This window comes from Sciurus carolinensis, chromosome 4 (assembly GCF_902686445.1).
Source record: "Sciurus carolinensis chromosome 4, mSciCar1.2, whole genome shotgun sequence".
Taxonomy (NCBI): Eukaryota; Metazoa; Chordata; class Mammalia; order Rodentia; family Sciuridae; genus Sciurus; species Sciurus carolinensis.
The window spans coordinates 168875939-168903304 of NC_062216.1; the positions used below are offsets into that span (position 1 = coordinate 168875939).

Here is a 27366-nt window from a genome sequence, read left to right on the forward strand (position 1 = left end):
CCATTCTTTAAACACTAGAGTTCAAGGGTCACCCCTGTCCCTCCTCAATCTCTCCTCGCCTGGGCAGCGGCATCCCTCCCGAGGTTTGTTCTGGACACAAGTGGCTCTCGAAGCTCAAGTCAGGCCTCTCCTCAGCTCCCACACCAGCAGGTTCTGGGTCAGCTGCACTGGTCAGAAACAGCTCAGGCCCCACCACAGAGTCTGTACCTGACGATGCCTCCAGGGCTTGAGAATCACTGAGCCCTTATCTTAAACTGAAATAAACTTTGCCATTTTGAAGTTGCATTAGAGCCCTCGTGCATGATTAGTGGAGATGTAAAATGGTATAGCTACTTTGGAAAACAGCATGTGTAGGGTCTACAAAGCAAAACTGTTGCTCTGTGGCTCTTGTGTCACCTGCCACATCGCACTCACTCCTGTCTATCAGGAAGGATTCCACGGGGTCTGCCCTCTTCCTATTGCCACCATGGAGTCTCCACACTCCTCCCAGAAACTGACCCCTCCACTCCAGCCCCCTATGCTAAGGGGGTCCCTCCCCTCCACACCATCGCCTCTGCACGACAGGTGCTTGGCAAACATGCTGATGCTCTTCCTACCTCTGCCCTATCTCCTCACCCCCACTTTGCAGGGAAGCTCCCCAGGAGCTCTGAGTCTGCAGAGTGTGATTGCAGGTGACGGCACAATGCTTGCTCCCTACCTGGAGATCAGGTCTCAGGCCTCACCTGCCTTGCCCATCCCTGGTTTGGAGGGTGTCACCTCTGCCCACTGCTTGGCCTCATCTGCTTGTCCCTCTCTTCCACAAAAGCCAGGGCTCTGGTACCCATGCTTCCTGCTCTATCAGTCTCAAATCCCAGGACAAGTGGCTCCAGACCTACAGTAAGCAGCTATCCGATCCACCCAGCTGAGGCTGCACCATATGCCCCCCAGGCAATGGCAACTTGCTGAGGCCTCAGGCCACAGCCCTGTGTCCTCCTGGGCTGCTGCCTCCCTCACCACACCTGAGCCACAGGAACACAAAGCAAGCCCCATGCTCAGGGCCAGGCTCCTACCTCTGACAGGGGTCCCCCCACGGTGCCCTCCTGGGGCTGCGCCCTGGGCCTCTGCACTGCCACGCCTCCCCGCTGCACTCTGTCCTAATGCTGCGGCTCTGGGTCCAGACACTCGGCTTACTCGTCGTGTTTACTGTTTCTCTCCCACAGACTAAGCTCCACAAAGGTGAGTATCTCCTGTTCACTAACGTGTCCTGGGGGCCAAGAGGTCCTCGGAGCAAGTGTACAGTAGAAGGAACTTGTACAGAAGGACTGCACTGTCACAGCCCTTGCTATACAGTCCAGTGTTCAAGAAATCAATCAACGGGTGCAGTGGTACACGCCTGCGTCTCAGCAACTCAGGAGGCTGAGGCAGGAGGCTCCCAAGTTTAAGCTCAGCCTCAGCAACACAGTGAGGTCCTGAGCAACTCAGCAAAAACCCTGTCTCAAAGACAAAAAGGCTGGGTATGTGGTTCAGGTGTTAAGTGCCCCTGGATTCCATCCCCAGTACTGGAAAAAGAAAGAAAGAGAAACCAACCAAACCACCTTGGGCTACAGACGACCTATGAACAAAGGCAGCTGGGGACCCCGACTTTACCTCCACTCTTTTTTTTTTTTTTTTTTTTTTTTTTTTGCTGTGCTGGGGATCGAACCCAGGGCCTTGTGCATGCAGGGCAAGCACTCTACCGACTGAGATATCTCCCCAGCCCTACCTCCACTCTGAATGAGGATGTCAAACAGGTCATCCATCTGCTGGCTGGAGGAACTGTTTTCCTGAGGGACAAAAACAAAAAAGATGCAAATGAAAATCTATGACAGTGAACCCGGGCCTGGCCTGGGCCTAGCCCTGCCTCCACTGGCCCCCAAGCGGGCACCAGACCACAGCTCCATGGCCCAGACTCTGTACCAGTAACTCCCCAAGGCCTTTGGACTACAGACTGGCCTCTGCCTATCCATCACTCCAGGTGGTACCCACCCTGGCCAGTCCTGTCATTGTCACCTGCTGTTTGGGCTGCTGGGTCACAGCCTCCTCATAACCTGGTGGTTCTTTCTTCAGCAGAGAAGTTGGGGTCCCAAAAGGGGGCTGTGGTGGGTGCTCCAGATCCATCTGGGCAGGTGGAGCAGGGGCTGGAGAACCAGGCTGGGACAAGGGCTGGTTGGGACAACAGGAGAGAACAGCGGTGAGAGTGGGGGCAGGGCTCTGGGGAAGGGACACTGAGCCCTGGCCCCTAACCCTGGTGATCCCACCCCCAGGAGTTTTACATGCTTTCTCAGGGGAGGTTGCTCAGGGGCCCCTGTCACCCATGCCAAGGTGCCTGGTTCCTGTCTCTTTCCCCTCCAGTCCTAAGCTCTGCAGGACCTGCCCTCCTGCACCCGGCTACCTGTAGGGGACTCCCACTGGGCAGGCCAGGGCTGTCTGCATTCTTATTGGTCACAGTGAGGACAAGGTGGGTCCCTGTGGAGTCGGTGATGAGGGTAGGCGGGGTGACCCCCTTGAGGAGGCCAGTGCCCTGTGGGCCCAGGAGCAGCTGAGGGGTAGGGGCCACCTCGGGCTCAGGCGGTGTGGCTTCCTGCTTCACCACCACGGCTGGAGGCCCCGGGGCTGGGGCAGCAGTGTCTCTGTGGTTGGCAGTGGGGGCCAGCAGGCCAGAGCTGAAGCGGTGAGCGGTGTCTGGGGGCTGGTGGCTCAGCTGGCAGCTGGAGAAGCTCTTCTCCTGCTTCACAGGGGTGCTGGGCGGGGCGGCGGTGGGAACGGGAGCCAGGCTGGGCTGCTGGGCCCGCTTCTCCTGCTCCAGCTGCAGCCGGAGCAGCTCCACCAGCTGCTGCTTCTGCCGGAGCATGCGGGTCAGCTCCTCGATCTGCTTGTCCTTCTCCTGTAGCATCTGGTCCTTGTCCAGACCCTCCATCTCTGCACGCACGCCAGGACTCAGGCAGCAGGGCGCGGTGCGAGGGCCTTCCTCCTTCACAAGGATTTGCAGTGGCGAGGTCTGCAGGGTGAGCTGTGTCAGTGGCGATGTCACCATCTCACCAAAGGTGTCCCCAGGCGTGGAGTTCTCATCACCCGTACTGAGCAGTGAGCGCTCTGAGGGGGTCGGGGAGACAGGGGGTGTGGAACCCGTGCTGCCAAACTTCACCACACCATTGCTGGTCACCGTGGCCACCACCACCTCAGCTGGGGCCAGGCCTGCTGCCACCAGGGCTGGCCCTGCACTCAGTCGGGCCGCTGGAAAGGCGACCACCACCTCACCAGCCTTGGACAGGAGAGAGGCGGCAGCAGAGGCCTTGGGAGCTCCAGGGGCTGGGCTGACTTGGTCTTGGTAGGCTCGCAGGCGCTCAATCAGCTCTGTCTTGGTGCCCGAGACGGGCAGTGACCGCAGCTTCAGCTCCTGCTTTAGCTCTGCCACCTGCAGGGATGAGAGTCAGTGAGGCCAGAGCTGGGAGAGGAACAGAGGGAACCAGACCCGGGCAGCAGGACAGGCTGCTGAGGACAGGAGGGTGAAGAGTCTGCAAGACAGCCCCCGTGCTCCTGGGCCCACCGGCCACAGCAGGCACATCCTGTTGTGTTCTCCAACAGGCCTGTGAGGTGCTCACCAGCCCCTTCCCAGAATCCTCCTTTCAGCATCCTAACCACAACATCCTAAACCCTGATCTTGGGGACAAGCTCTCCAGGAAGAATTTGGTTTTCTTCTGAGGGGCCATGAAGAAGCCACTTCTCAAGGCCCCAGGAGGTGAGCTATGGATGTGCCCAGAGCAAATTGCAGCAGCAAAACAGCAGTTTCGCTGGTGCTCAGTCTCCCACCCTGCAGCCTTGGGCACACTCCTGTCTCCAACGCCTCTGCCTGGCTCATCCTCCCAGAGGAAGATAATGCCTGTTTTCATGCTGCACCACAGAGGTGGAGGGAGACACAAGACATACGATGACGGGTGGGCTGTGGAGGGAAGTGACAGGCCCTGGAGTAGGTTCCAGGTGGCCCTGTCACTGCAGACCAGAGCCTGGAGCCTACCCTGCCTCTCACTGTTGTGGCTCCTGGCCTTGGGTCTTCTTTGCATAAAATCCAGCTCCTGTGAGAGAGGCCAGCAGGCAGTGGCCCAGGCTTCTAGTGGAAAGGGGATGGTTTGCCACCTACCTTCATGTCGTCTAGGTTGGCCGGCAGGACTCCTGGCTTGCCACTCTGTGGGGAGCTGTTCTGACGTGTCAGTCCACCAGGCCCCGGGGTGCCGGATCCGGAGCCACCATTGCTGGTGGAGAGGCTGCGCACTGCGGGGGCCCCACAGCTCCCCAGAGTCTCACCTGCTGGCCTGAGAAAGAAAAAGACGGCAATGAGCAATGTCGGCATCACCACTGGCCCTGCAGGCAGTGGGTCCAGGACCCTGCGTGCAGGCCAGGGAGGCCCTGCCCGCCACCGGCCCACCATGCCAAGGGCAGCGGCTGGTACTTAGGTGGGGCAGGCAGGATGGTCTGGTAGTTGTAGTGCTGCTGCTGCTGCTGGTTGAGGATCTGCAGCTGCAGGAAGAGCTGCTGCTGCTGTAGGATCTTGGCATAGGAGGAGTCCATGGCAGGCGCCCCCTTGTCCTGCTTTTGGTCCGGCGGGATGTACTGATGGTACTTGAGTTTCTTCACCTTTGGCTTCAGTTCCTTGGCCTTCTTGCTGCGCTGTGACTTCTCGCTGGCAGATTTGGGTTGGCTTTGCTGAGGAAACAGGGGACATGGCATCAGGAGCTAGCTGGGGTGGGGTACTGCTGAGAAGGCACCCCACCTGTGCATGCCCCGTCCTGCTTCACGGTGCCTCTCCAACCAAGAGCTGCTGGCCTGCAGGAAACGTCAACCAAACACACAGGCTCAGATGTCACCGTGCCCCCAACAGAGTGTGACACAACAAGGAGGCAAAACCACAGCCAGCGTGGAGCAGGGGCCACACCAGACAGGGCAGGTGACCAGGAAAGCATCACGCAAGCCTCCCAAGATTCCTGAACAAGCTCTTGTCATACAGAAAATGAGGAAACAGGGCAGGATGTACTGGCACAACCTGTGATCCCAGTGACTCAGGAGACAGGCCAGCCAGCCTCAGTCACTCAGCCAGGCCCTAAGCAACCTGTCTCAAAATAAAATATAAAAGGGGTTGGGGACGTGGCTCAGTGGTACAGTGCTCCTGGGTTCAATCTGACAGATGAAAGGAAGAAGGGAGGGGAAACAGGCTCACAGAAGGATGCACAGTGACCTTCATCTTGATCTAGCCAGAACCTGCATCACGACCCTGTTCATACCCCAGAGGCTCCCAGCTGGCACAGTCATAGGTCCAAGAGGGTCAGTGGACCCAGGCTGACCAAGGAGGGCAGCAGGTCATGTTTGGGAGGCCTGTCCTTAGAGTGGGTGAGGTGGAGGACAGCAAGAGTAAGCAGGCAAACGCTGGACCGTGTGGGGAGCCTGGAGTTTCTGAGCACAGAGGGCAACAGCAGAGCAGAGGCGAGGCAGGGATCAGCTAAGGTCTCGACAGATGGCAACGGGACACCCAGCATCTGGGTGGAGATGATCATCTAGGAGAGCTGGGGCTCAGGGGGAGAAGGAGCGAGCACAGATGGCCAGATCAGAGAGACCCTCTCATGTGCCAAGGTGTGTGTGTGGTGGTCAAAGGAGGGCCACGGGGGTGTCATGAGGAGCAAGCTCATGGGAGGAGCTCTGGGGCCATTTGAGAGGGTGCTGACTGACAGGCGTCAGCTGGGGCTGTTGGCAGCTCCTTCAGCCTGGAGTAGGAGCTGGAGCTGAGGCCACTGGAGCTGCGGGTGGTAGCCTCCAGAGTTGTCACATGGCCAGGTGTGGAAGAAGGCAGGACTTGGGGTATCTCCCTGGGACGCAGGCAGCCTCCAGGGCCAAGTCAGGCTCAGCAAAAGTCTAAGAATGAGGACAGGCTGACCTCCAGGCTGTGAGCATTGGCCTCTCCTGAGGCTCGTGGCCAGAGGAGCTACAGGTGGCCAGGGGGTGCCACATCAGGTATAGGATCTCTGTGATGAGGGTATGGAGCCTAGAGAAGAGGAAAGGACAGGACAGAAAGGCAAGTTGGGGGTAGAGCCCCCCCAAAATCCCAGAAGCCAGGAGGTTCTGCAGGGCTGCAGGACTAGTGTCAGCACTCCCTTACTGGGGAGTCTGGACTCTTCTGTGCATGTGAGGCCAGCAATGCCCAGCAGCGTCTGCCACCCTTTCTCCCTCGCTCAGGTCAGGTCTTGGAGAGCAGGGCCAGCCATGTGGCCCTGGGCTTGTCACCTGCAGCACAGGACTCTCTGATGCCACTGGCACTGCTGAGTGAGGGGGCAGAGTGTGGGTGTGGCTTCATGGATGAGAGTGGGACCGAGAGCCAGGGAGCCAGGCCCCACTGGCACACTGTCTTGCTGTGGTTTGAAGTGGCCTGTCCCTGCCAAAACTCCTGCTGGAGGTGAACCCCACTGTGTCAAGAGGACAGACATGGACCTGTGGTGTTTAGAGTGGGGCCTCTGGGAGGTGATTAGGGTTAGGCAAGGTCATCTGGGTGGATCCCAAGACTGGACACCGTGACTTTGTCAAGGAACACGAGGACACGTGCGCTCACTCATCTCTCACCATGCCAATGCCCTGAACTACCCTGATATCCTGCCAGCAAGAAGGCCATACACCAAATGGCCTTGGATCTTCCAGCCTCTGAGTTAAAATAAACCTCCTTTCTTCAGGACTTAGCCAGTCTGCAGCACTGTGTCACTAGAAACAAGTGGACTAAGGCAGTGTTCAGCCAGTGGCTGTGGCTGTGAGAGCAGCGTCACCTGTGGAGACCAGGAGGAAACTCCCAGACTCCCTCAGTCGCCTTGGTGGAGGACCCCTGCAGCTGTCCCCACAGGGCTCTGAGGGGTACAGTGAGAGGGATGGCACAACTGCTAGCAGAACTGTACCTTAATGAGCGTGGGGGTGGACTTGGCGGTGGGGACAGCAGTTCCATTGGGGAGGCTGGGGGGCAGCAGAGGCGGGGGAGGCAGAGAAGAAGGCTGCTCTGACAAGAAAAGCGTTTCTCCAGAATCCGGGCCCATAGGGAGTTGAGAAAGAACCTGAAAAGGGGAGAGAAGTGAGGACATTAGCAACTCCAGGTCAAGCATGCCCAGTCTACCCTACCAGCAATGCGGGCAGCAGCCACCTCCTCAGAAACCACCATGGCTGACGGGTGGGCCAAGACCAGGGGAAAGAGAGCAAGCAGCACCAGCTGGCAGTGTGGTAGGTCTTGAACTTAGTGCACCAGGACCAGGAGGCACTGGGAAGGAGTGATGGGGGGCAGCTCAGGCAGGCTGTGAGTCGGCCTGCTGGGCTGCCTCTCCCTAGGGCCCCAGGGGTGCTCAGGTTGCCAGAATTGAAGGGCCACCATCAACCCCTCCCTCCTCACCACCGGAAACTCAACCCAGTGCCTGGACTACCAGGCAATGCCTTCTGGCTCCTCTGTGCCCAGGGGAGAGCTAATTCTAGGCAGCCCCAGAAGTGTGGGGAAGCAGAAGTGTCTGGGAGTGGGCAAGCTTACCTGAGTGGGGGACATGGAAGTGGCACTGGGCAGTGGTTCGCTGACTCGGGCCTCCAGGGGTGATGGCACTGACCCCTGGGACTCATGGCTGGCAGGTTGCTCAGGGGATAAGGCGTCACTGCTGTCCTCATCAAAGGAAGAGCTGTCTGCTACCTTCGGGTAATTCACCTGGCCCACTGAAATCAAGCCAGCGTAAGACTCCATTGTGTTCCCCCAACAGCAGGGCAGGAAAGAAAGGCTGTTCCAGCAGAGGGCCTGACCCTTGACCATGACGCAATCAGACAAAGGGAGATTGGGACCACCCTGCCTTCTCGGTGCAATAGAGCAGGAGGAAGGTCAGGGTCATGACCCTAACACACCGGCAGAGGCTTCCAAGGTCCTCCCAGTACTTCCTTGGACTGAAGAAAGCCTTAACTTTTAGCCTCTTGCTTTTTGACTGTACACTGTGTTTAGCTTTCTAAGTCAAGTTCTTTGCTCATCCCTCCAGCCTGCTCCGTCCCGGAAGACATGGGCTCCTCCTGACCTCATCTTCGACCCAGTACGGATGGTACTTTATCCCATCCTATGGCCACGCAGTTCTTCCCCCTATCATGACAGCACATAATGAAGCCCTGTGTCTGCTGGTGAGGGGCCACAGAGCTCCAGGGACAGACCTCTCAGAGCTCACTCGACTCCCCAAAGGCCAAACATACAGGAGCTCAGCTCTGGGGCCAGAGTGGAGGGCATCCTAGAGGGGCAGGGACCTGTAGTGAAACAGGATCTGCAGAAGTAGGGTGGCCCCTTTAGAGGTCAGTGACCCTCGGAGACCCAGCACTTGGTAGCAAAGGCACCAGAAGAAAACATGCTGCTGCCCATAAGTGCCCTGGCTGGACCCAGGACCAAGCTGTGCCACAGTGCATCCATGTCATTCCAGAGCTGCTGGGAGGACACTCCGCGTGGTGCTCCCACTCCGCAAGGGCCAGCATGGGAATCCCAGACTGCAAGGGGAAGGAAAGGTGGGGACAGAGCAAGAAGGGTATTTCAAGAGTCATGTCACAACCACCACCTCCATGCGGTTGTGGGAAGAGGTGCGCGGCAGGTCCAACTCCTCAGCTGCCCACATAGGAGGAACTAAGGCGTGAGGAAGGCAGAGGTGTGGGGCCGGTCGGCCTGGGGAACCCCCAGATGAGGAAGAGGAACAAGCCTCATTGGCTCAGGCTGGGTTTGTTTGGGGGTGAGGCTCCCAACAACTTCTTCTTCCCGGGGCCATGAACTGAGGCTCTCTCCTGCACTGGACCTGGGGGGACGCAGCTGAGCGCTCCCTTGCTGGCCGACTGCAGTAACGGGCAGGAGTGCCATGCACAGAGAGACCTGAGCTTGCTGACCGCCTGCACACCATGCCACACACATTTAGACTTGCCCCCAAACCTACTTCCAGAGTGGAGATCTGCTGTGAGGCAGCAGCTGCAACTCCCCAGGGACTGGTGCACCTGGAAGAAGCTGCAGGCCACAATGGGGAGGAATGAGGCTATGGGCAGCCCAGAGCACACCAGTCTATTTTTCTGTTTCCTGGGGCCAGGGATGCGCTGGGAGCAGAGTCAGGGTCCCTGACCTCCAAAGCCTGTGGGTTCAGTGGCCCGGGGCAGAGCAGAGGTTTCACTGAGGAAGCTCAGAAGCTAAGGGCGTGCTGGGGAGAGACTTGGGAGACCTCCTGGAGGAGAGCGCTTGGGGTGAATCCTCACAACACCTGGGGGTGGCCTGAGGGGAAGGTGTAGGGTGTGTGCACACACTTGTGAACGGGCATGGGTGTGTGGGGAAGACCCAGCCCCCTCTTAGCAGGCCCCTCTCTTGTCCTCAGCTCTACCTCTCCTACCTCAGCCTAACCGCTACCTGGGTTCAGGGTTCAATTTCTTCCCCTTCCTCCCCTGGAACTACTGCCCCACTCCTCAGCCTCTTCTGCCCCTGCTTCCTCTCCATCCATAAACCTGCTCCAGCCTCCCATCAACCTCTCCTGCGTGAACTCTTGAGCAGACAGCTGCTGTTGCCACATCCTCACCTCCTGCCCCCTCAACGGCCCAACCTGGCTCTGCTGGCAAATGCTTCTTCGTCTCGAGTCATTGGTGAGTCCCTCACTACAGACTCCTAAACCAGGGGTGCTCCACCAGGCCTCTGGGCTACTGCCTGGCTATCCCTCTGCCCAAGATGTCCCTCTGCACCTCCTCCATTAGGCACACTCTGGTTCAAGCTCCAGGTTAATCCCAAACATGCTATCTTGTATGGGGGTGCTTCCCTAGTCACTGTCACTGTCCCCATCCCTGAGAGCTGTCCTCGGCCAGCCCCACTGCACTAAGTACACACAGCCCCTAGCACACACTGCCCACCATAGCAGCCGTCAAGGGTCTGGAATGAGCATTACCACTACCCAGCAGCCACCATTTCACGAGCCTCTCCAGGAATCAAGGACCATGCTGGGCCCTGTCCATTGCTACGTGGGATCCTGCAAACGACTCCACTGGGCAGGAGACTCAGCTGCACCACAGGGGCCACAGCCCTCCTCCCGTGCTGGGCTGGCATCAGAAATCACTCATTTAGACATTGATCTTCTCGTGTCAGACTGAATTTTCTGAGTACAAACCCTACCACACCATCTCCATGGGTTCAGGACTGTGCACAGGACATGCAGATTGCTTAGTCAGGGCTGTAGAGTCCAGAATCAGCCTGGCTACCCAGGAGCCTGTACCTAGGGGCTCTGAGGTGCCTGGAGAGATGAGGTCAGAGAGACAGGGAAAAAAAAAAAAAAAAATAGGTGAACTCTAAGGGCTCCTGTGCCCAATGGAGAAAGGGATATCGGGTCCAGGTGGGCCAGCCTCCAGCACGGCAGCTGCCACTGCCAGAAAATCCAAGTAGTCTGGAAAGACCATCCATCTCCAGGGAGGCCGTGAAGGGGGCAGGTGGGAGAGGCTGGAGATCCCGCTCTGTAAAATACATTCTTGGGCAAGAACTGATGGGTGCTGGGAAGGTGGCAGATCCAGAGGAGGTAAGGACTCCAGCTCCTCCCACGTGCCCTGCTCTATGCACCTCTTCCACCTGGCCACTTGTCTGGATCCTTCATAGCCTTCATAATAAACCAGTAAATATAAGGATTTTCCCAAGTTCTTGAGCTGGCCTAACCAATTATCGAATTCCAGGAGGAGGTCATGGGAACTGTGATTACAGCCTGTTGCTCAGAAGCACAGGTCACAACCTGGAACTTCCAATTAGGATCTGAAGTAGGGGCAATCTTATGGGACTGAGCTCTTAACCTGTGGGACCTGGCGCAGGAGACAGCGTCAGGATGGAAGTGGATTAGAGACCACCAGGTTGGAGTCCACTGAGAGATGCCTGGTGTGTGAGGAAGGGCAAGCCAGAACACCCAAACCAGAGGTGCTTCATGCTGAGCGTGAGGAGAGAGACTGCATTTTCTTTTCCTGCAGGGATTCAAGCCTACACCCCTGACTGTGTCACAAAGGGCCCTGTACATCCTGGCCTCTGCTCCCCACCACCATCTGGGCATCCTCTTTTCTAGCTCCTTCTCCTGCCGCAGGCTGCTTTCACTGCCCTTTCCACCCCTGCCCTGCCTCCTCCTGGTAACAATTCCTGTTCATAGGAGCCCATGTTCCCTCCAGTACAGCTTCTGCCTTTGCCCTAGACAGGAGCTCTGTGGGGATGGAGGCTGGGCTGCCCTGTGGGTTACGATCCTTGCCCAGGACACTGCCTGGGGCCATCAGAGCTTGTTAAAGGAAATATCTGAGGAAAGGTCCAGGCCCTGGGAAGAAATTTCACTAATAAAAATAATAAGCAACCAGGTGCAGTGGCACCCACCTATAACCCCAGCTCCTTGGCAGGTTGAGGCAGGAGGATCACAAGTTCTAGGCCAGTCTGGGCAACTTAGTGAAACCCTGTCTCAAAATAAGATTAAAAAAAGAGAAAGAAAAAAAGAAAAAAAAAAAAAAAAAGCCATCGATATAGCTTAGTGGCAGGAGTACTTGATTAGCATGCACAAGGCCCTGGGTTTAAACCCAAAGACCTTAAGAATGTGAAGAATATGGAGAGAGGAGGAGGAAGAGGAGGAAGAGGAGGACCAGGAGCAGCAGCAGCTGGCTATAGCTCAGTGGCAGTTGTTTGCTTAGTATGCTTAAGGAGTTGGGTTCCATCCCTATCCCTGGAGGGGAGAGAGTGGGGGCAGGGGCAGAGAGGAGAGAAGAGGGGAGAAGAGAAGAAAACTGAACAGTAAGGTACAGGTTTCTAATTCCTGACATCTCTACATGTAGATCCTGGCACCTACTTAATTATCGTAAGACAGAAAAAGGCCCCTGAGTTTACAGAAGCCTCTGTTACTCTGTGTGGTCCTAATCCCTGGGATACCTGACACTGTCCAAGCTAATACAACTCTTTCTCAGGCTCTCATGCTCCCCCAGGGCTACTCAGGAAGTCCGCAAGAAGAGCTAAAAGCCCAGCGCCCCTTTCCCTTGTGCATCCTGGCTACAATCCACACAGAGTGGCCTGTGCCTCCTCACCAATGATGGCTTCCTTCAGGCTGGACTCAACAGGCAGGATGTTCTTCTCCACCAGCTCCATGGGGCCAGGCCTCTGTGCAATCTTTTCGTTGAGGTCATCAGCTAGTCTGGCTCTCTTCAGCTTCAACTGCTTGGCCTGGAGGGAAGGCTCGGCCGAAGTCTCTGCCCATAGGAGAGAACAGGGTGTGGGAAGAGGAAGAGAATCCCTGGTTCTGCCTTGGAAGCCCCAGAGTGGAGGAATGGAGACCACCAGAGCAGAAAGCATTTCAAAGGCACTAAAGGGTGGCTATAACCAGGCCAGGCCAACACAGAGGGCATTCTGAGGTGGAGCTGCAGAGACAAAGGGGCACAGATGATGCGATCGTTCCTGCTCTCCCTCAAATCTGGGCCAATGGGGCAACTGTCCTTTTATAGTTCTGGGTCTCAATGTCTTTACCTGTAAAATGTGGGGTTCAGACTTGAAAAGGTCTTTCCAATCCCCAACAAAAGCCCCAAACTAAACAAACAAAAAGTGAACATATTTATGCTATTTTCAGAAAATTCTCTGGAAGCACATGGCTGGGCCAGGCAGGCACACTGAGCACGCTCCCCTCCACCCCCACCCCCACCCCAGATCCTCAAGTAAATGCCCGTGAGCAAAGCGATGGAGGGAGGGAGGAAGGGAGGGAGGAAGGAAGGAAGGAACGAAGGAACGAAGGAAGAAGGAAGGACATTTTAAAAACAGACTTTGGAGGAGAGAGAGTATTCCCTGGTAGACAGAAGGATGATAGGACCCAGGAGAAGAGGTCAAGCCAACCCAACAGAATGTGACTGCTTCTTGGGCACATCCAAAAGCCAGTGGCAGCCACCACAGCACTGCTGTCTGGCTGCATGAAGCCTCTGCCTGCCCGCTGCCAGCAGAGATGGAAAAAGGCAGAAGGCAGGCAGAAGAACGCACTGGTGCCAAGTGAGAACACAGAGAAAGAAGCATTTCCAGCCTCACACACCTTCCAAAATGTGCATCCTGACCAGCTCAGATCTCTCCGGCCGGGAGCGAATCTTCCGTTTCAGATAGTCCTCTGTCTACAGAGAGAACACATCAAGAAACTCTCAGGTCCAGGTCATGAATTACAGTGTGAACAGGACAACAAAGTAAGTCCTGGCTATAGAGACTGCTGCTGGCCACCTCTGCATCCCCCAACTGTGCCTGCCAGGGGCACCACCCTTCAAGACCCCTTGTTTCAGAAGCTGGGCTACTGATACATATATAAAAACTACTACTTGTACTATCATAAAAGTAATATATGTTCGTCAAAGAAAATTAAGAAAGAAACTAAAACAACAATAAAAGCTTTTAAGCAACCACTGTTGGTATTTTGGGATGTTTCTAGTCATTCTTTCGTGCAGAAGATAATTTAATTTTGTAGAATTGTAATCATACTGAATATAATTTTATATCCCATTTCAAAAAATTCAGAATTCTTTGATTTCATGAGCACTTTTAACTCATTCTGAGTGACTGCCAAATGCAATACTAATTTTGATACATGGTGTCACCGCTCTAGTTCCTCAAAGTCCAAGGTCTTCATTACTGCATTTATTAGAATAGGTGAACTAAATCATTCCCTCAATATCCAGAGCCAGTCCATGGCTAATTACAACATGGGCTAACCCAGATCTGACTCCACAGACTGTGCTTTAACTTCCATACCAGCTTTTTCAAACCATAGATCAAGACTGTTGGTCAGACCAGCATAAGACACAGCAGGACAGGACCAGGTATAGTTCAAAATATCAGGGTGAACTATATGTATAGTGAGGGTCAAGGCTAGTCCTTGCCTTGCCCGTCTGCTCCTCGGTGCTCTCCTGGGCAGCTCTGTGCCCACTCTGGGGGAGCTGAGTTCTCCAGGAGATGGCTTGAAGTGGCTGTGGGCTCAGGGTGCAGCACCTCACCTGCAGTGGGCAGCAGTACTGCCTCGGCTGCTGTGGAGGATGGACAAGCAGGAGTGGGGTTCTCCACCTCTCCAGACATCAGAGGGAGGTGCATTTTGTAAGCCATCTGAAACTCTGAACAGTAGCCCAGGCAGAGGTGAATACCATACTAATTACAAAAAAGTCTGGAGGAACCTCCAGGCTGGTAAACTCATGCAGGTGCTGGGAAGGTGGCTCGGTCCCTTCCCACACACTGGTGCATCTCTTCTACCAACAGTAAACATATTAATGATGCCAAATGGCTGAAGTCTGGCTACCTAGAAGCTATTTGGGACTGGGTTGAAAGACACAGGTTCCTAACAGAAAAGCAGAGAACCAGATGCAGAAAGCAAAGATAAAAACTTGGCAGCTGATACCATGAAAAACACTTGTGACTGCTGAAGAGCCTGAGAGGCTAAGCAACTGGTGAAAAAGGAATCACTCACGAGAGGTGAAGTGTGTCAGCCCCTCTTGGTGTGACCTGTGACCTGACACTGCTGCAGCCACCAGAGATGCCTCAGGGTCATCACAAGAAGCTGCCTGCACGGGAGCCACAGATGTGGTAAGGGTGCTACCACTTAAAGAATACATGGAACCCTCGAACACAGGCTGACAGTGCTCAGCATCTTATTTACATGCAAAAGTGGGAGGTTTCAAAGCTCTGAGTTGTTAGAACTTATCAAAGCAAGTTCTGCTGTAACCACTCCAATATACTCATTTTTCATATCTCAACTGAGATAATTTTTAGTATGTTCTTAAATATGAAAATAGTTATTGTAATCTGGAAGTCATCTATGAACAGATGTGCAGGATAAGCACGCATTGGATGAATATGCTTACCATATATTAGGAAATAAAATTACTTTGCTCAAAAAAAATGGAATCCACAGAACAAGGTTTGTGTGAGCTTTACAACACTAGCTGGATAAGTTAGCTAAGCTCTCTTGGCTGCATCTATGAAATAAAAGGATAACAACAAGGGGTGGTGGTGCATGCTGTAATCCCAAGAGGCTTGAGAGAGGAGGATTGCAAGTTCAAGGCCAGCCTGGACAACTTAGCAGGACCCTGTCTCAAAATAAAATAGAAAAGGGCTGGGGTACACCCCTGAGTTCAGTCCCAATACTAGGGAAAAACAAAAAAGGACAAATGCAAATGATCCATAGAGCTGGTGTGAGGACAAACAATAAATGGATTTAACCTCACATACAGAGGCACTTGACAGGACAATAGCTGTCCTAATCAGTGCATGTCCAACCCTACACAGAGCTTTCAGCTGGCAGGGCAGGGGTTGGGGAGAGTGGCTTGCACAGGCAAACCTGCTGACCCTTTGTACCCAGTGGGCCCTCTACTGCTCCCAGCAAATGAAAACAGTGCAGTTTGTTGCTGCTTTGGTTCCCAGCACCTATGACCTCATTCTTCCCATTCACTAAGAATAAATCATAATTTTCTAAGGGGAAAAAAATAGAAGAAAAGTCTTAGGGGCAAACATTTCAGATTCTAAAGGAGGTGTGGCCCTCCACATAGGCAGGAGGAAGGGTCTTTTTAATGTAAAAGGAAAAAGGAAAAGGAGTGGGAAGGAAAGCACATTCTGGTGACTTCCCCATCTCTGCCCACACTGGGCAGGAGGATATTCCCCTGGGGAACTGAAACTGAAGGGGACAGGACACAAGTGAGGTGCTGCAGCAGGAAACCTAGGCTCAGAGCCACCTGCTTCTGCTTTCCACAGGATGCAAATGGACACTGGCTGCTCTGGGGCAGGCAGAGACCCAGGAGGCTTCCTGGGTGCACCTGTCTTGCAAGGGTAGGGCAGTTCATCCTGGACACAGGAAGCTGTTTAGTGCCTAATATTGGTGCCCAGAGCTAGGTTCTAGGAGGGAGGTCTGGGTGATCATCCCATACCTTCAAATACACTGAAGGAAAATCTCACTCTGACCTTATTCCATGGGATCACCGTAGAAATTGGCTGGGAGGGACAAAATAGGAAGCAGAGGCCTCTGTGTGATGCAAGGGTGGACCCAAAGGTATGTAACCAGCAATGCGACGAGCACCAAAAACACTCTAGATGTCCTTGAAAAGAAGGGAGCCTTACCCTGGCCCGCTCCAAACTCCTTCTCTGCTCATGAAATGCAGCTGGACTTTTCAAAGCTGTTGAGAAAAGAGTCAGCCAAGAATTATTTTTCGTGAAACATCACATTACAATAGTACCATTTTCAGTGGAGAGGCATCTTGCATTCAAGTTAATTTTTAGCAGTGTTATTAACATAGCTGGAGTAAAGGAGGAAGTGATACCTGAGCAAGCGTGAGCCTTTATGGCTTAGCTACCCTTTTAACAATGAAGGTCCCTTTACGATTCCTAATAGGAGCAGTCACTGCCTAAGCCTAGGCTCCATAATGTGCACAGCACCTAACAGCCAAGCACTCATGGAGGCCACCCGCGCCTCACTCCACTCTCAGGACTTACACAGGGCAAGAAGGATCTGCATTCCAGGATTGCCTTCAGCCTCATTAGGAATCACTGAATAGACAAATGGTTTCAATGAACAGTTGAACCGAAAAGGTCTATCTTCTCAGGTGCTACTTCCTTCTTCACTTCAGTTGGCATTAACAGTGCTGCTAAAACTAACTTGAATTTCATCTCTAAGGACTAAAGGAACTTCCCAGTCACCACATGGTTTACCCTTGTGAAGCACACATTCCACTGGTAGCTGATAAGAAGAGTGTGGTTCTAGCTCTATTCTGGGACACCACCAAGTGGACCACAGGGGACAAGCCCAAACCAAGTCCCTCTACAAACACTGTGCTGTGAACGGAGGATCTGTCTCAAATTTGACTCTAAGGATGATTTAAGACACTGAGGAAGAGGGCAAGGCCTGACTCACTTCAAGTAGGGAACAATGGCAATAAGAGAGAAATTTATAAGACTGTGGTCAGTTTCACTTCTGCTGCCCTAGGGTTTCTGAACAGCTGTGAAACTGTACACAGAGATAACTTTATAGGCTTCTGGCTGTGGTGGGAGTGCAGTGGTAATGAGGGGCTAAAAGTAGCAAGAGCACAGATAGGACCCCATCCTGCCTGGGCTTCTGTGCTTCCTCCCCTTCCTCCCTGGGGGTTGGGCCTCACAAGGGCAGTCCCAGAAGAAAGTCTCAAATGTCCCAGAAGTACTTTAAAAAATATATATATCTTAGGATAAAAAAGAAACTAGTCTTCAAAGTTCCACTAAGAGTCTTTCCTATCCTCTGACAGCAGGGGGAGCTGTAGGTTTAGCAAATAAATCTGGAAAAACCAGAACCGGGTTCCTTCCCTACCTACCAGAGCACCATCCAGGTTACTCCTGAGGTAAATCATGCCTCCGGCTTCTACTGAGGAAAGATGGAGCCCCAGGGTGCTGGAACCTGTGCTTGGTATGGTGAATGTGCAAACCTAGCCCCAAGAGTTCAGCACATGGACAGATCTGGTCAAGGAGAAAACTTCCAGTGCGTGCTTGCCCGGCCCCAGCTTCTTTCTCTCTCATTCTCCACAGCACTCACGGTCTTGACAGTCCTTACAGTAGCTTCCCTTATGTTCTCATTGTTTGTAACACTGTTACAGTAAGCTTCACAGGGGCACAGCAGGGTTTTGTCTAATTCTTCCATTTCTCACAGACTCCACAGTGCCTAAACTACAAGACACTCAATGAATTAATGAATATTCTGTAAGGAACGGAAACAAGAGGCCAGTGACAGGACAGCACGCGGAGTCTGTGGTGCAGCTTGAAACTTCCATTAACAGTCAGAATTCTGACTTTCACCTGGCTCAAAACTTCACGAAAGTCCTAGAGAGCAAGCATGGATTGTGTCCTTAGTACTGGGTTCTACCAAATACTGCTGGCATGACTGCTTTCTGGGCCTCACTTTCTCCCAGAGAGTAAGAATCTGCCCACCTCCGCAGCTCTCAAAGAATCAAATGGGAAGAAGCGCACTACCAAGCACACGGGGGTCCACTCACCATGTACAGCCTGCTGCCACCTAACGTGGAAATTCCCTCACAGGCCAGCTCGTCTCTGTACTGCAGTCACAGAAGATCTGTGTAAAACCCTGGATGCCTCAACAACCTATACAGGCTATCCTAAGAAGTAAGGCACAAATCCAGCATCTGGAAAAATAACTCACAAGCACAGGACACCTTGATGGTAGGGGGCATATCACTTTGGTGAGCACGGGAAGGTGCACCCCTAATGGGGGGTTGGGGGGTGATAGGAAACAGCTACAGTATACAGACCTACTTGGTCCCACTGATTTAAGGGAGTTTTCATGTGACAGTAAGAAAGAAATTAATATTCATCAAGTCCATACTTATGTGGCAGGTACTGTTTCAGATGTTTGAAACATGCTAGCTAGTTTAACATCCCTAACGATTCCATGTGTAAAGTAATATTCCATTTTAAGCCCCAGAAAGTTAGGAAAAGCTAGCAAATGACAGTCAGGATTATGACCTAATTCTGTCTTGCCCTCAAGTCAGACTCTTTCTTCTCTCGGTTTCTTAACTTCTTCAAAAAATAGAGAAGAAACGAACCTGCTGGATAGGGGTGGGGGAAAGGTGGTCAATTAGATGTACTAGTCAGATGTGGATCTGAGCACAGGCAATGTGAGGTCAGCTTGACCACAGTACTGAGCACAGACAGGTGGAAGGAAGACTCAGAAAGGGGGTTCAGGGACACATCAGGGGATCGCAGGACTTTCAGGCATCAAAAGGTATAATTTAAAACCTAGTGCTCACCATGAGCAGCCCTGAACCTAATATTAGGGGATGACTGAGAGGTGGGTAAGAAGGCTGGCGGAACTCATTAGCTGAATAAGGTCTGGTCAAGAGAACCAAAAATGAGGACCAAGAAAAGAATTCAAGTAAATAATGAACAATCCCAAATAGCAGACTGATTTTTACAATAACTTTATAATCTCATTGAATTCTCTTTACAGAGCACAGGAGGGGTGCTTTTGCAACATTATGTCTGATGAAACCAACAGGAGGTGAGCTACAGCAGCCTGTCAGGCCACTCTTCAAGGGGTGGGCCTAACCCAGGCCCAGTTTCATCTTAGCTTTATTCCCCTGTCTAAATGTGACAACACTGGTTCCTCTCAGCCCCCAAGCAGTCCAGCTCAGTGTGTGCTTCTCTTACCCCATTTTTAATTCTGTTCAGCATTTCAATAGCCCCTTCTGCCAGGTGGAAGGAGGAGAAGCAAAGGCTCCTCTTCCTGTGGGCTTCTATCAGGACTAGCTGCTTCCCAGGTTCACCTGAACAGAGAGCTGGGACAGCAAGTGCTCCCAGCCCACTGGGTTTGAGACTGAGCACAACTCCTGTGTGTGTGTCCAGCCAGCTCTATTAAAGCCACGTTCCAGAGTGTGGCCTGGTGATGAGATGTAAGATGATGTGGGTAAAGCTCTGGACTTCTTGATGCAGAAGCAAGTAACAATGGAGCGTGACAATCACCCAAGCTTCCATGTAAGTAGAGTAAGGAAGTAGAGCAAAGCACAAAGTAGGTTTTAAAGTTTAGGGCTCTGGTAGTTGTGAAAAAATGAAAAAAACTCAGAGTCAACCCAGAACCGTGTGTCCCACAGGAAGGGCTGCATTCATCTGGGCTCCATGGCCTCCTTCTTGCTGCCTTACAGATCTGCCAGAAAGAACCAGAATATTACTCATTCAAAATTTCATTCTCCCAGGAACGCCTAGAAGGCAGTTTCTGGAAAAGGGAAGATCAATGTGAACACAGGAGCTACTCAGACTGCACATTTCTGGTGTCAGAGGGCAGATCTTGGCTGTCTTCTCCTACGTTTGTGGGCTGGTTCCAATGGAGACCTGCATTGCTTGGTGTGAACAAAGGGAAGTGTGCGCCACATGCTAAGAGGAAAAATACCCAAGCTCTCCACAGATATCAAGGGAACAGAAGTGGCCAAGAGCGGCACTCTTAATCAGTTTCAGTTCTAGATACGAACCCTAACCACCAATTAATATTCTGGGCCCTTTCCCCAGCCCCTGATATGTTTGTTGCCTTAACTGAGGTCATTTGTGATCTAAAGAAATAAAAAGGGGGAAACTGACCATCTTCTTTTTCTTTCTTTTCTTCTTTTTTTTGGGGGGGGAGGGTACTGAAGATTAAAACGAGGGTCACTTGCCTACTAGGCTACACCACTAGCCCTTTTAATTTTTATTTTTAAACAGGGTCTTCAGTTGCCCAGGTTGGTCTTGAATTCATGATCCTCCTCCTGTCTTAGCCTCCTCAGTCACTGAGATTACACACCTGTGCCAGGCTTCCATTTTAAGAATATACGGGCAATCACTTACAGAAGGAAGTCAGTGCTCTGCTAAAAAGGATGCTCACAAGGCTTTGTGCTCACAGAGTGGGTCCTGAGCCTGACAGCCTTGATTCAACCTAGTATGAAGAGTAAACTAGAAGGTCCTTAAAAACCAACCTATCAGCAAGTACAGGACATCAAACAAACACTCCCTACTCCCCAGCTCCAGATTTACTTAAACATGCAGGCAAGTGAGTCTTCTAGGATCACAAAGCAATTCTGGGAATGGTTCTCATCAATGACAGAAGTAAACCCTCAAGCCTCATCTCGTTGTCATCACCAAGGAATATGTATTAGGTGTCTGGTTCTGCATGTCACTCTATCAGGTGCTGACAATCATAAAAACCATGGTTCCCACCCTTGATAAGATCATATGCCAGAAGCACACAAACAACTCCATATTCAGTGGAATTCAAGGCCATGAATATCACAGTTGGCACAGTTCTTGGAGTGCCACCATGCAGAGTAGCCCAGCTCTCAGGCAGGCCACTGTGGAAGCAGGGAGCACGTACACAGCACAGCAGCAGAGCTATGCAAGGGGGGATGACACCTAACAAACCAGGTGGGACACAGTCAACAAACAAGTAAGCAAGCACTGAACCAGCTGTGGAGGATGAGGACACACAGGAGGCCCAACTCATGGTCTAGTGGGAAAAGACAGATGGTTATGACGCAAGATGAAATGCACCAGAGGAGGTAATTAAAGATGCTACAAAGGACAAAGAGGTAAAATTTAACCTGCACGAACAGTATAAGAACTGTCCAGAAGACGTCACACGAAGGTATGAAAAAACAGGCGAGTTCAAGGAACTACAGTTCTCTCATATGGGTGAACCAAGAAGTTCCTGTGGGGATGATGTGACTGGCCAGGGAGGGAGGGCCCAGCCCATGAAGAACTACCATGCTCTCCTGTAGGGACTTCTGCTTTTGAGAAGATGGAGTAGATGTACTGTTCACTATTCTTCTCACTAAACACAAGTAAAAACTCTGGATATTATATGTGGATATTTTAAAAAAGGGATTCTGAAATATGGAAAAAAGGCAAACTGGTTAGTGAGGCTGGGACTCAAGGAATGACAAGGTGCTGAGTTCCTTTCTGGATTTTCTTTAACCTCATATATCCCAGACTTGGAACTGAAGAAGCTCCCAACTCAGAAATGCCTATGAGTGCAGCTAACAATGTCCCCAACAAAAGCCCTCTTTCTCTAGCATGGCCAGGAAAAGGGCAGCCCAATGGACATAAGACTTTAAGACAGTAATTATTCTGCTTTAGTCAAACATCACAGGAAAGAAATGATGGCTACAATTCTACACCCACCTGCCTCAAAAGAGGCCAAGTTTGGAGCCTAGACGTCCACCCTCAGAAGGTTGTATGATGTGCTTCAGTACCCCAGGTGAGGTGGGGTCAGAGAAGACCAAGTAGGAAACTGGGACTTTTATTCCCACCAGCTAGTAACAAACATCCCACGTCCTATAGTATAAATGGAGACCCTGTGGGGGGTCTAGACTTGGCCCTACTCCTTCATGCCGGGGTGATGTCACAGGAAGGCTGGGAAGCAAAGCTGGCCACCACACTGTTAGTGGAGATCATATGGGGAGCATAAATTCTCATCCTTAATGAGCAGCCCCTCCCACACCACCAGCTCTTGTGTCAACAGCTGCCAAAGGGGGAACCTGGACTTCTACCTCTACTCAGGTACAAGGAGGCAGCACAGCCCCCTCCTCTCCCCTGCCAGAGCAGTATCAACAGTTAAAACAGAGGGAAATAAAATACAGAGACTCACATGACTAAAATGTCTAGGTTTTAATAAAAAACCACTCAACACATCAAGAATAGGAAGATTTCACAATGAAAAAAAGACAATCAAGAAATGCCAACATCAAGATGAGAGATGCCAGAAAGGTCTGATAAATTTTTAAAAGCGCCGTTGATAAAATGCTTTAACAAATGACATACATGAAACAAAAGAAAGAACAGAAATCCTCAGCAAAGAAATAGAAACTTTCAGCAAAGAAGGAGAAGATATAAAGATAAACAAATGGAAATTTTAGAACTGAAAAAAAAAATGTTGAAAACTCAGTGATGGACTCAACTGTAGAAGAGAGGTGACAAAGGAAAGAATGAGTGAACTAGAAGATAGAACAACAGAAACTACTCCATCTGAATGAAGAAAACAGACTGGAAAAACACTAAAGAGCCCCAGGGACCTGTGGGCTTCAACAAAAAATCTAACATTATTATATCAACGAAGTCCTGAAGAAGAGAGAAAAGAAGGCAATAAGAATACGGAGATAGGGATGGGGAGATAGCTCAGCTGGTAGAGTGCTTGCCTCGGAAACACAAGGCCCTGAGCTCAATCCCTAGTATCGCCAAAAAAAAAAAAAAACGGAGATAATGGCTAAACACTTTCCAAATTTGTCAAGAGACATAAACCTACAGGTTCAGCAAGTTCAGTAAACCCCCAACAAGATAAACCCAAAGAAATTCACACTTTTTTTTTTTTTTTAATATAAAACATCAAATAGGAAACAACTCCATTCTTGTTCATGCAGTTCTGATTATGTCACTTCCCAGGTTGATGTGGTGGCTATACACTAATCTCAGTATACAATTCTTAATAACATGTGTTGGGCCAGGCATGGTGGCCCACATCTGTAATCCCAGTGACTCAGGAGGCTGAGACAGGACGATAACAAGTTTGAGGTCAGTCTCTTAGTGAGACCCTATCTCAAAATTTAAAAGGGGGGCACTGGGGATGTAGTCCAGTGATGAAGCACCCTTGGATTCAATCACCAGTATCAAAAAAATAAAAAGAGAAGCAACACATCTGGTAATTTTTCATCCAATGTCTGAACTCATATGATACCCTTACCCCACTTTCAACTTCAAGTTTTTCAAACCTTAAAAAACAAAAACAAAAACCCTGAAAAGACCTATAACTCTGACCTAGAGTCACCGGTTATCTTTCATCCTTATTTGCGCTCCTCTCCTACACAAACATTTAATCCTTTTTTCATTTTTTAAATTAAATTGTAGGTATCAATCACAGCATTTCACCTTTAATTCTTCAGTGCGCCTTTCTTAAAAATGAGGAAATTCTCTTGCATAACTAAAATACTTTCATCATTCCTAAGAAAATTAACATTAACTCAATAATGTAATCTAATTTAAAGTCCGTATCTGAAATTCCTCAACTGCCCCCCAAAATTCTCTCTTATAGCTATTTGGATTTTTCTCAGTCCAAGACTTAATACAGAATCTGCATGTTGTCTCTTTAGTCACAATTTAGAGTAATACTCCTACCTTTTTGGTTTTCACAACTGACTTGTTTTAAGTATGAAAACTGTCTTGCAGAATATCCTATATGCTGATTAGACTTAAGTCAAACATTTTTGGAGAGAAGACCACAGGGGTGACATGTACTTCGTATCAGGAGAAACAGGATACGGCTGTCTAACCAACAATGGTGATGAAAGCTTGAAAGATGACACCAGGCCTATATTCTGCAGACTGAGGCAGGAGGACTGTAAATTTGAGGCCAGACTAAGCAATGTAGTAAGACTCCATCTCAAAAAACCAACCCTCAGAGTTGGGACAGTGGTGCACACGTTTTTTACAAGATCACTCCAGCAATGATCAAGGTACATTTAGGAGTGGTGGTACAGGCCTATAATCTCAGCAACTAGGGAGGTTGAGGCAAGAGAATCACAAGTTCACAGCCAGCCTCAGCAACTTAGCGAGACCCTGTCTCAAAACTTAAAAAGGGCTGAGGAATGTAGCTCACTGGTAGCACATCTCTAGGTTTAATCTCTAGTACTGAAAGAAGGGAAAAAAGTAGAGTTAGCCAAGTGCGGTAGTGCATGTCTATAATCCCAGCGGCTTGGGAGGCTGAGGTAGGAGGATCACAAATTCAAAGCCAGACTCAACAAAATCAAGGCGCTTAAGCAACTCCATGAGACCCTGTCTCTAAATAAAATACAAAACAGACCTGGGGATGTAGCTCAGTAGTTGAGTACCCCTGAGTTCAATCCCAGTAACCCCCACCCCAAAAAAAGAAAAGTTGGAAGAACAAATTTGAGTGGCTAGGTGAATGTCTGTGCTACTGACATTCTTAGACAAGAGATCGGGGGCAACAAACTTGGGGTAGAGTGGAAAAGACTGTTCAGTTTTTAGTGATTATGAGACATCCTATTGATGCCCGAGTAGCAAGGTGTGTGTATGTATGTGTGTGTACAGATGTTTCTCAATTTATGATGGGGCTATGTCCTGATAAATCCATCATAAGCTGAAAAAACTGCAAGTAAAAAATACATTTAAGAAACCTAATCTACCAAACACCACAGCTTAAACACAGTACACAGTTTTGGTGGGCATGAGAGAAACAGAACAGACTCTAATCAAGTATCATTTGTGTTTTTTACCCCCCCATTTGATAATTACAAAAAAATAATAAACAACAGTGATTTTAATCTAATCTTTCTCATTCAGCCTTTTATCCTGGATAATCTTTTGAAAACGAATGTCACACTGTCCTTTTCTCTAATATTGGCAATGGAACAGAAGAGAGGACTTCACATCTATCCTTAGAAAATGTCCAGGGGCACACATTGTCCTACTCCTCCCTCTAGTCCTCTCTTGAAGGGGCCCAAATAGCAGAAAAGGGAGTCATCCTATAATTAAACTCTATCCAAAGTTAACTGAGTCCTGTGCAACATCCCTTGGCTCCAGCACAAGAGTGTGTCACACAGTTCTAGGCAGTTCAGTTGCCAGAACTGACCACTGACATGGCAATGGCCACAGGACAGGCAGGTGAGGAGGGCTTTCTCCAGCATGGGAGATGAGGGGGTTCACAAGCTGTGTGTCCACCCATTTACACGCCACAGGTGCATCTTAGAAATTTACTTTTGCCATCACCTCTTGAACCCTGTGGACAGGGCTGTTCTCTACTTTAGCTCTCCTGGGGAGAAGAGAATAGCAATATCCTACGCCATGAAGAGGGGAACATGCCTGAACCAGGCCCAGGGTTTCTCCACCTGTGGTTCATATCATTTGCAAGTGTCTTTGCAGTACAATAACATCTGGAGTGGTACTCCTGGGCCTTGAGGAGGACGATCTTTAGTGAGCTTTCCCCATGATTCTGGTGCCACTGAATTGGAAAATCACTGCTTCCTTAGTCCAAAAGGCAAAGAAGAGGTAAGAAAGTCAGTTTTATTTGCTCATTCTCCACTACCAGAGGCTGATTAAAAAGTACATTATGAGGAGGAGTCTGATGAATTTTCTCAACGCCTCATGAGTTTTAATTTTCTGAGTTCCTTTTAGTATCACTGCAATGCACATGTTATTTCTTGGGAGTCAAAGTACCAGAGCTTTTTTAGCCATTTTCCTCATTCTCTGGCTATGGCCTACTACTGCTGGGATGGATTCCACACACTGCTGTTTGGAGCAGGGTCATGGTAATATGCCCAGTGGAAGGCAGTGTGGTCTTTACACCACGCAGTGGGTGAGGAGCACAAAGGAGCCCTGGTTTCAGTGCAGGAAATAGGGAGGGTTCCTCATACAATGAGTGTTGCAAAGGCAGAGGTTAGCTTGTCACTAGTGTTTAAGGGTTCACACTAGCATCAGGTTGAGGATTTTTCTTTGATTCTGTATTCAGGCAGAGCAATGACTTAAGCTAGGACACAGTGAGTCAACTTCAGAGCAACTCTGAATGCCTGGAAATTGTGTGCTCAATTCTGGATCCGTGCTTGGACGACTGTATCCTGAGAAGATGTGCACAATTTTCCAAGGAAACTCAATGGCACAAAGAAATTAAGACCCTCTAATTTAAGCAAGATTTATGATATAAGCAGTAGAAAGATGCTCATGGCTTTGAACTGGCAGACATTAGCAGTAACTTGGAGTACTTAAAGAGGAAGGGGTCACTCTCACCCCACGGTCTCTCACCTGACTTCATCAACTGTGGGTCTTGATCTGATGCTATTTTTAATTTTCAAAGGTGAAACTATGCTGAGAACACAGCAGGCCCTATCACCACATTCCCACAAGGGCAAGAACCACTGAACGTTAGCAATTAGCAACAGGTCCAGGGCCAGAAAAGCTGGACTGAATCTGCCTACCCAGATGCAGCGTGACCTAGGGCAAGTCACGTGACTCCCCTGAAGCTACCAGCCCCGCTCACAACTGTACTGTACTTACTACTGCACCGGGTGAAGATTAACATTAAATAAAGTGAAAGTGCTCTGCCATCTGCCAGAAGCTGTGTTAAGCTTAAGGCACAGGTTCTGCTTTTTTCTGTGCCATCATCCTTCTGAAGCAATTACATATGTACGTAGTCAAATGCTGAGAGCTAACTAGGCCTGGCTTCCATTTTTTGTCTTTCTGCTTTTAGCTGGCACTAAAATGTCTACCAAAATATCCTGCAACAAAACCATTAACCAAAGACTTGTATCTAGTTCCAGAAACTGACCATTATCAGTGGGAACCAGAACTACATTCATATTAAGCAAGGACAGAGCTTAGATAGAGGTCTAAGAAGGGACCACATATTCTGGTACAAACCAGGATCCAAACTAACAGTCAGAAGCATTCTGCACACATCCTGTTTTGGTAAGCAGGCCTGCCACCACCCAGTTTTTGCACCTGAGCTGTCACCCCCACCCAAACCAGCAGGAAAGCCAACTATCAAGTATGGATGTAAAAAATGGATACCTGAAGAAGCTAAATCTTTTCCTTCCAAGAAGTGCAACCTGCTCTAGAGTCCTCCACTCTTTTTTTTTTTTTTTTTTTTTGGTGCTGGGGATTGAACCTAGGGCCTTGTGCATGTGAGGCAGGCACTCTACCATTCTACCAACTGAGCTATATCCCCAGCCCCGAGTCCTCCACTCTTGACCCTGGTGGTGGAAGAGGCTAAGACTGGGAGAGGTGGCCACATGGTCTTGTACAGCACGAATGTCAATAGATACAGTGAATTCCAAAGGTTAAATCATTAAGGG

At 50.4% G+C, this 27366-nt stretch overlaps 1 protein-coding gene across 7 annotated transcripts in view; it reads right to left on the reverse strand.

Annotated features, from left to right (window-relative positions):
- Positions 1 to 27366, reverse strand: part of Mrtfa (myocardin related transcription factor A) — a 176479-nt gene that overhangs the window by 3322 nt on the left and 145791 nt on the right. For 6 of the 7 annotated variants that reach the window (XM_047551422.1, XM_047551427.1, XM_047551426.1 and 3 more), the window contains 10 exons: positions 16133 to 16188; positions 13080 to 13155; positions 12094 to 12255; positions 7559 to 7734; positions 6945 to 7097; positions 4466 to 4719; positions 4157 to 4328; positions 2411 to 3433; positions 2029 to 2181; positions 1742 to 1802 (listed from right to left, as the gene is read on the reverse strand). In XM_047551422.1, coding sequence (XP_047407378.1) covers positions 1742 to 1802; positions 2029 to 2181; positions 2411 to 3433; positions 4157 to 4328; positions 4466 to 4719; positions 6945 to 7097; positions 7559 to 7734; positions 12094 to 12255; positions 13080 to 13155; positions 16133 to 16188 — 2286 coding nt within the window. The remainder of the gene's footprint in view (positions 1 to 1741; positions 1803 to 2028; positions 2182 to 2410; positions 3434 to 4156; positions 4329 to 4465; positions 4720 to 6944; positions 7098 to 7558; positions 7735 to 12093; positions 12256 to 13079; positions 13156 to 16132; positions 16189 to 27366) is intronic. The other variant, XM_047551423.1, reaches the window with a different exon arrangement.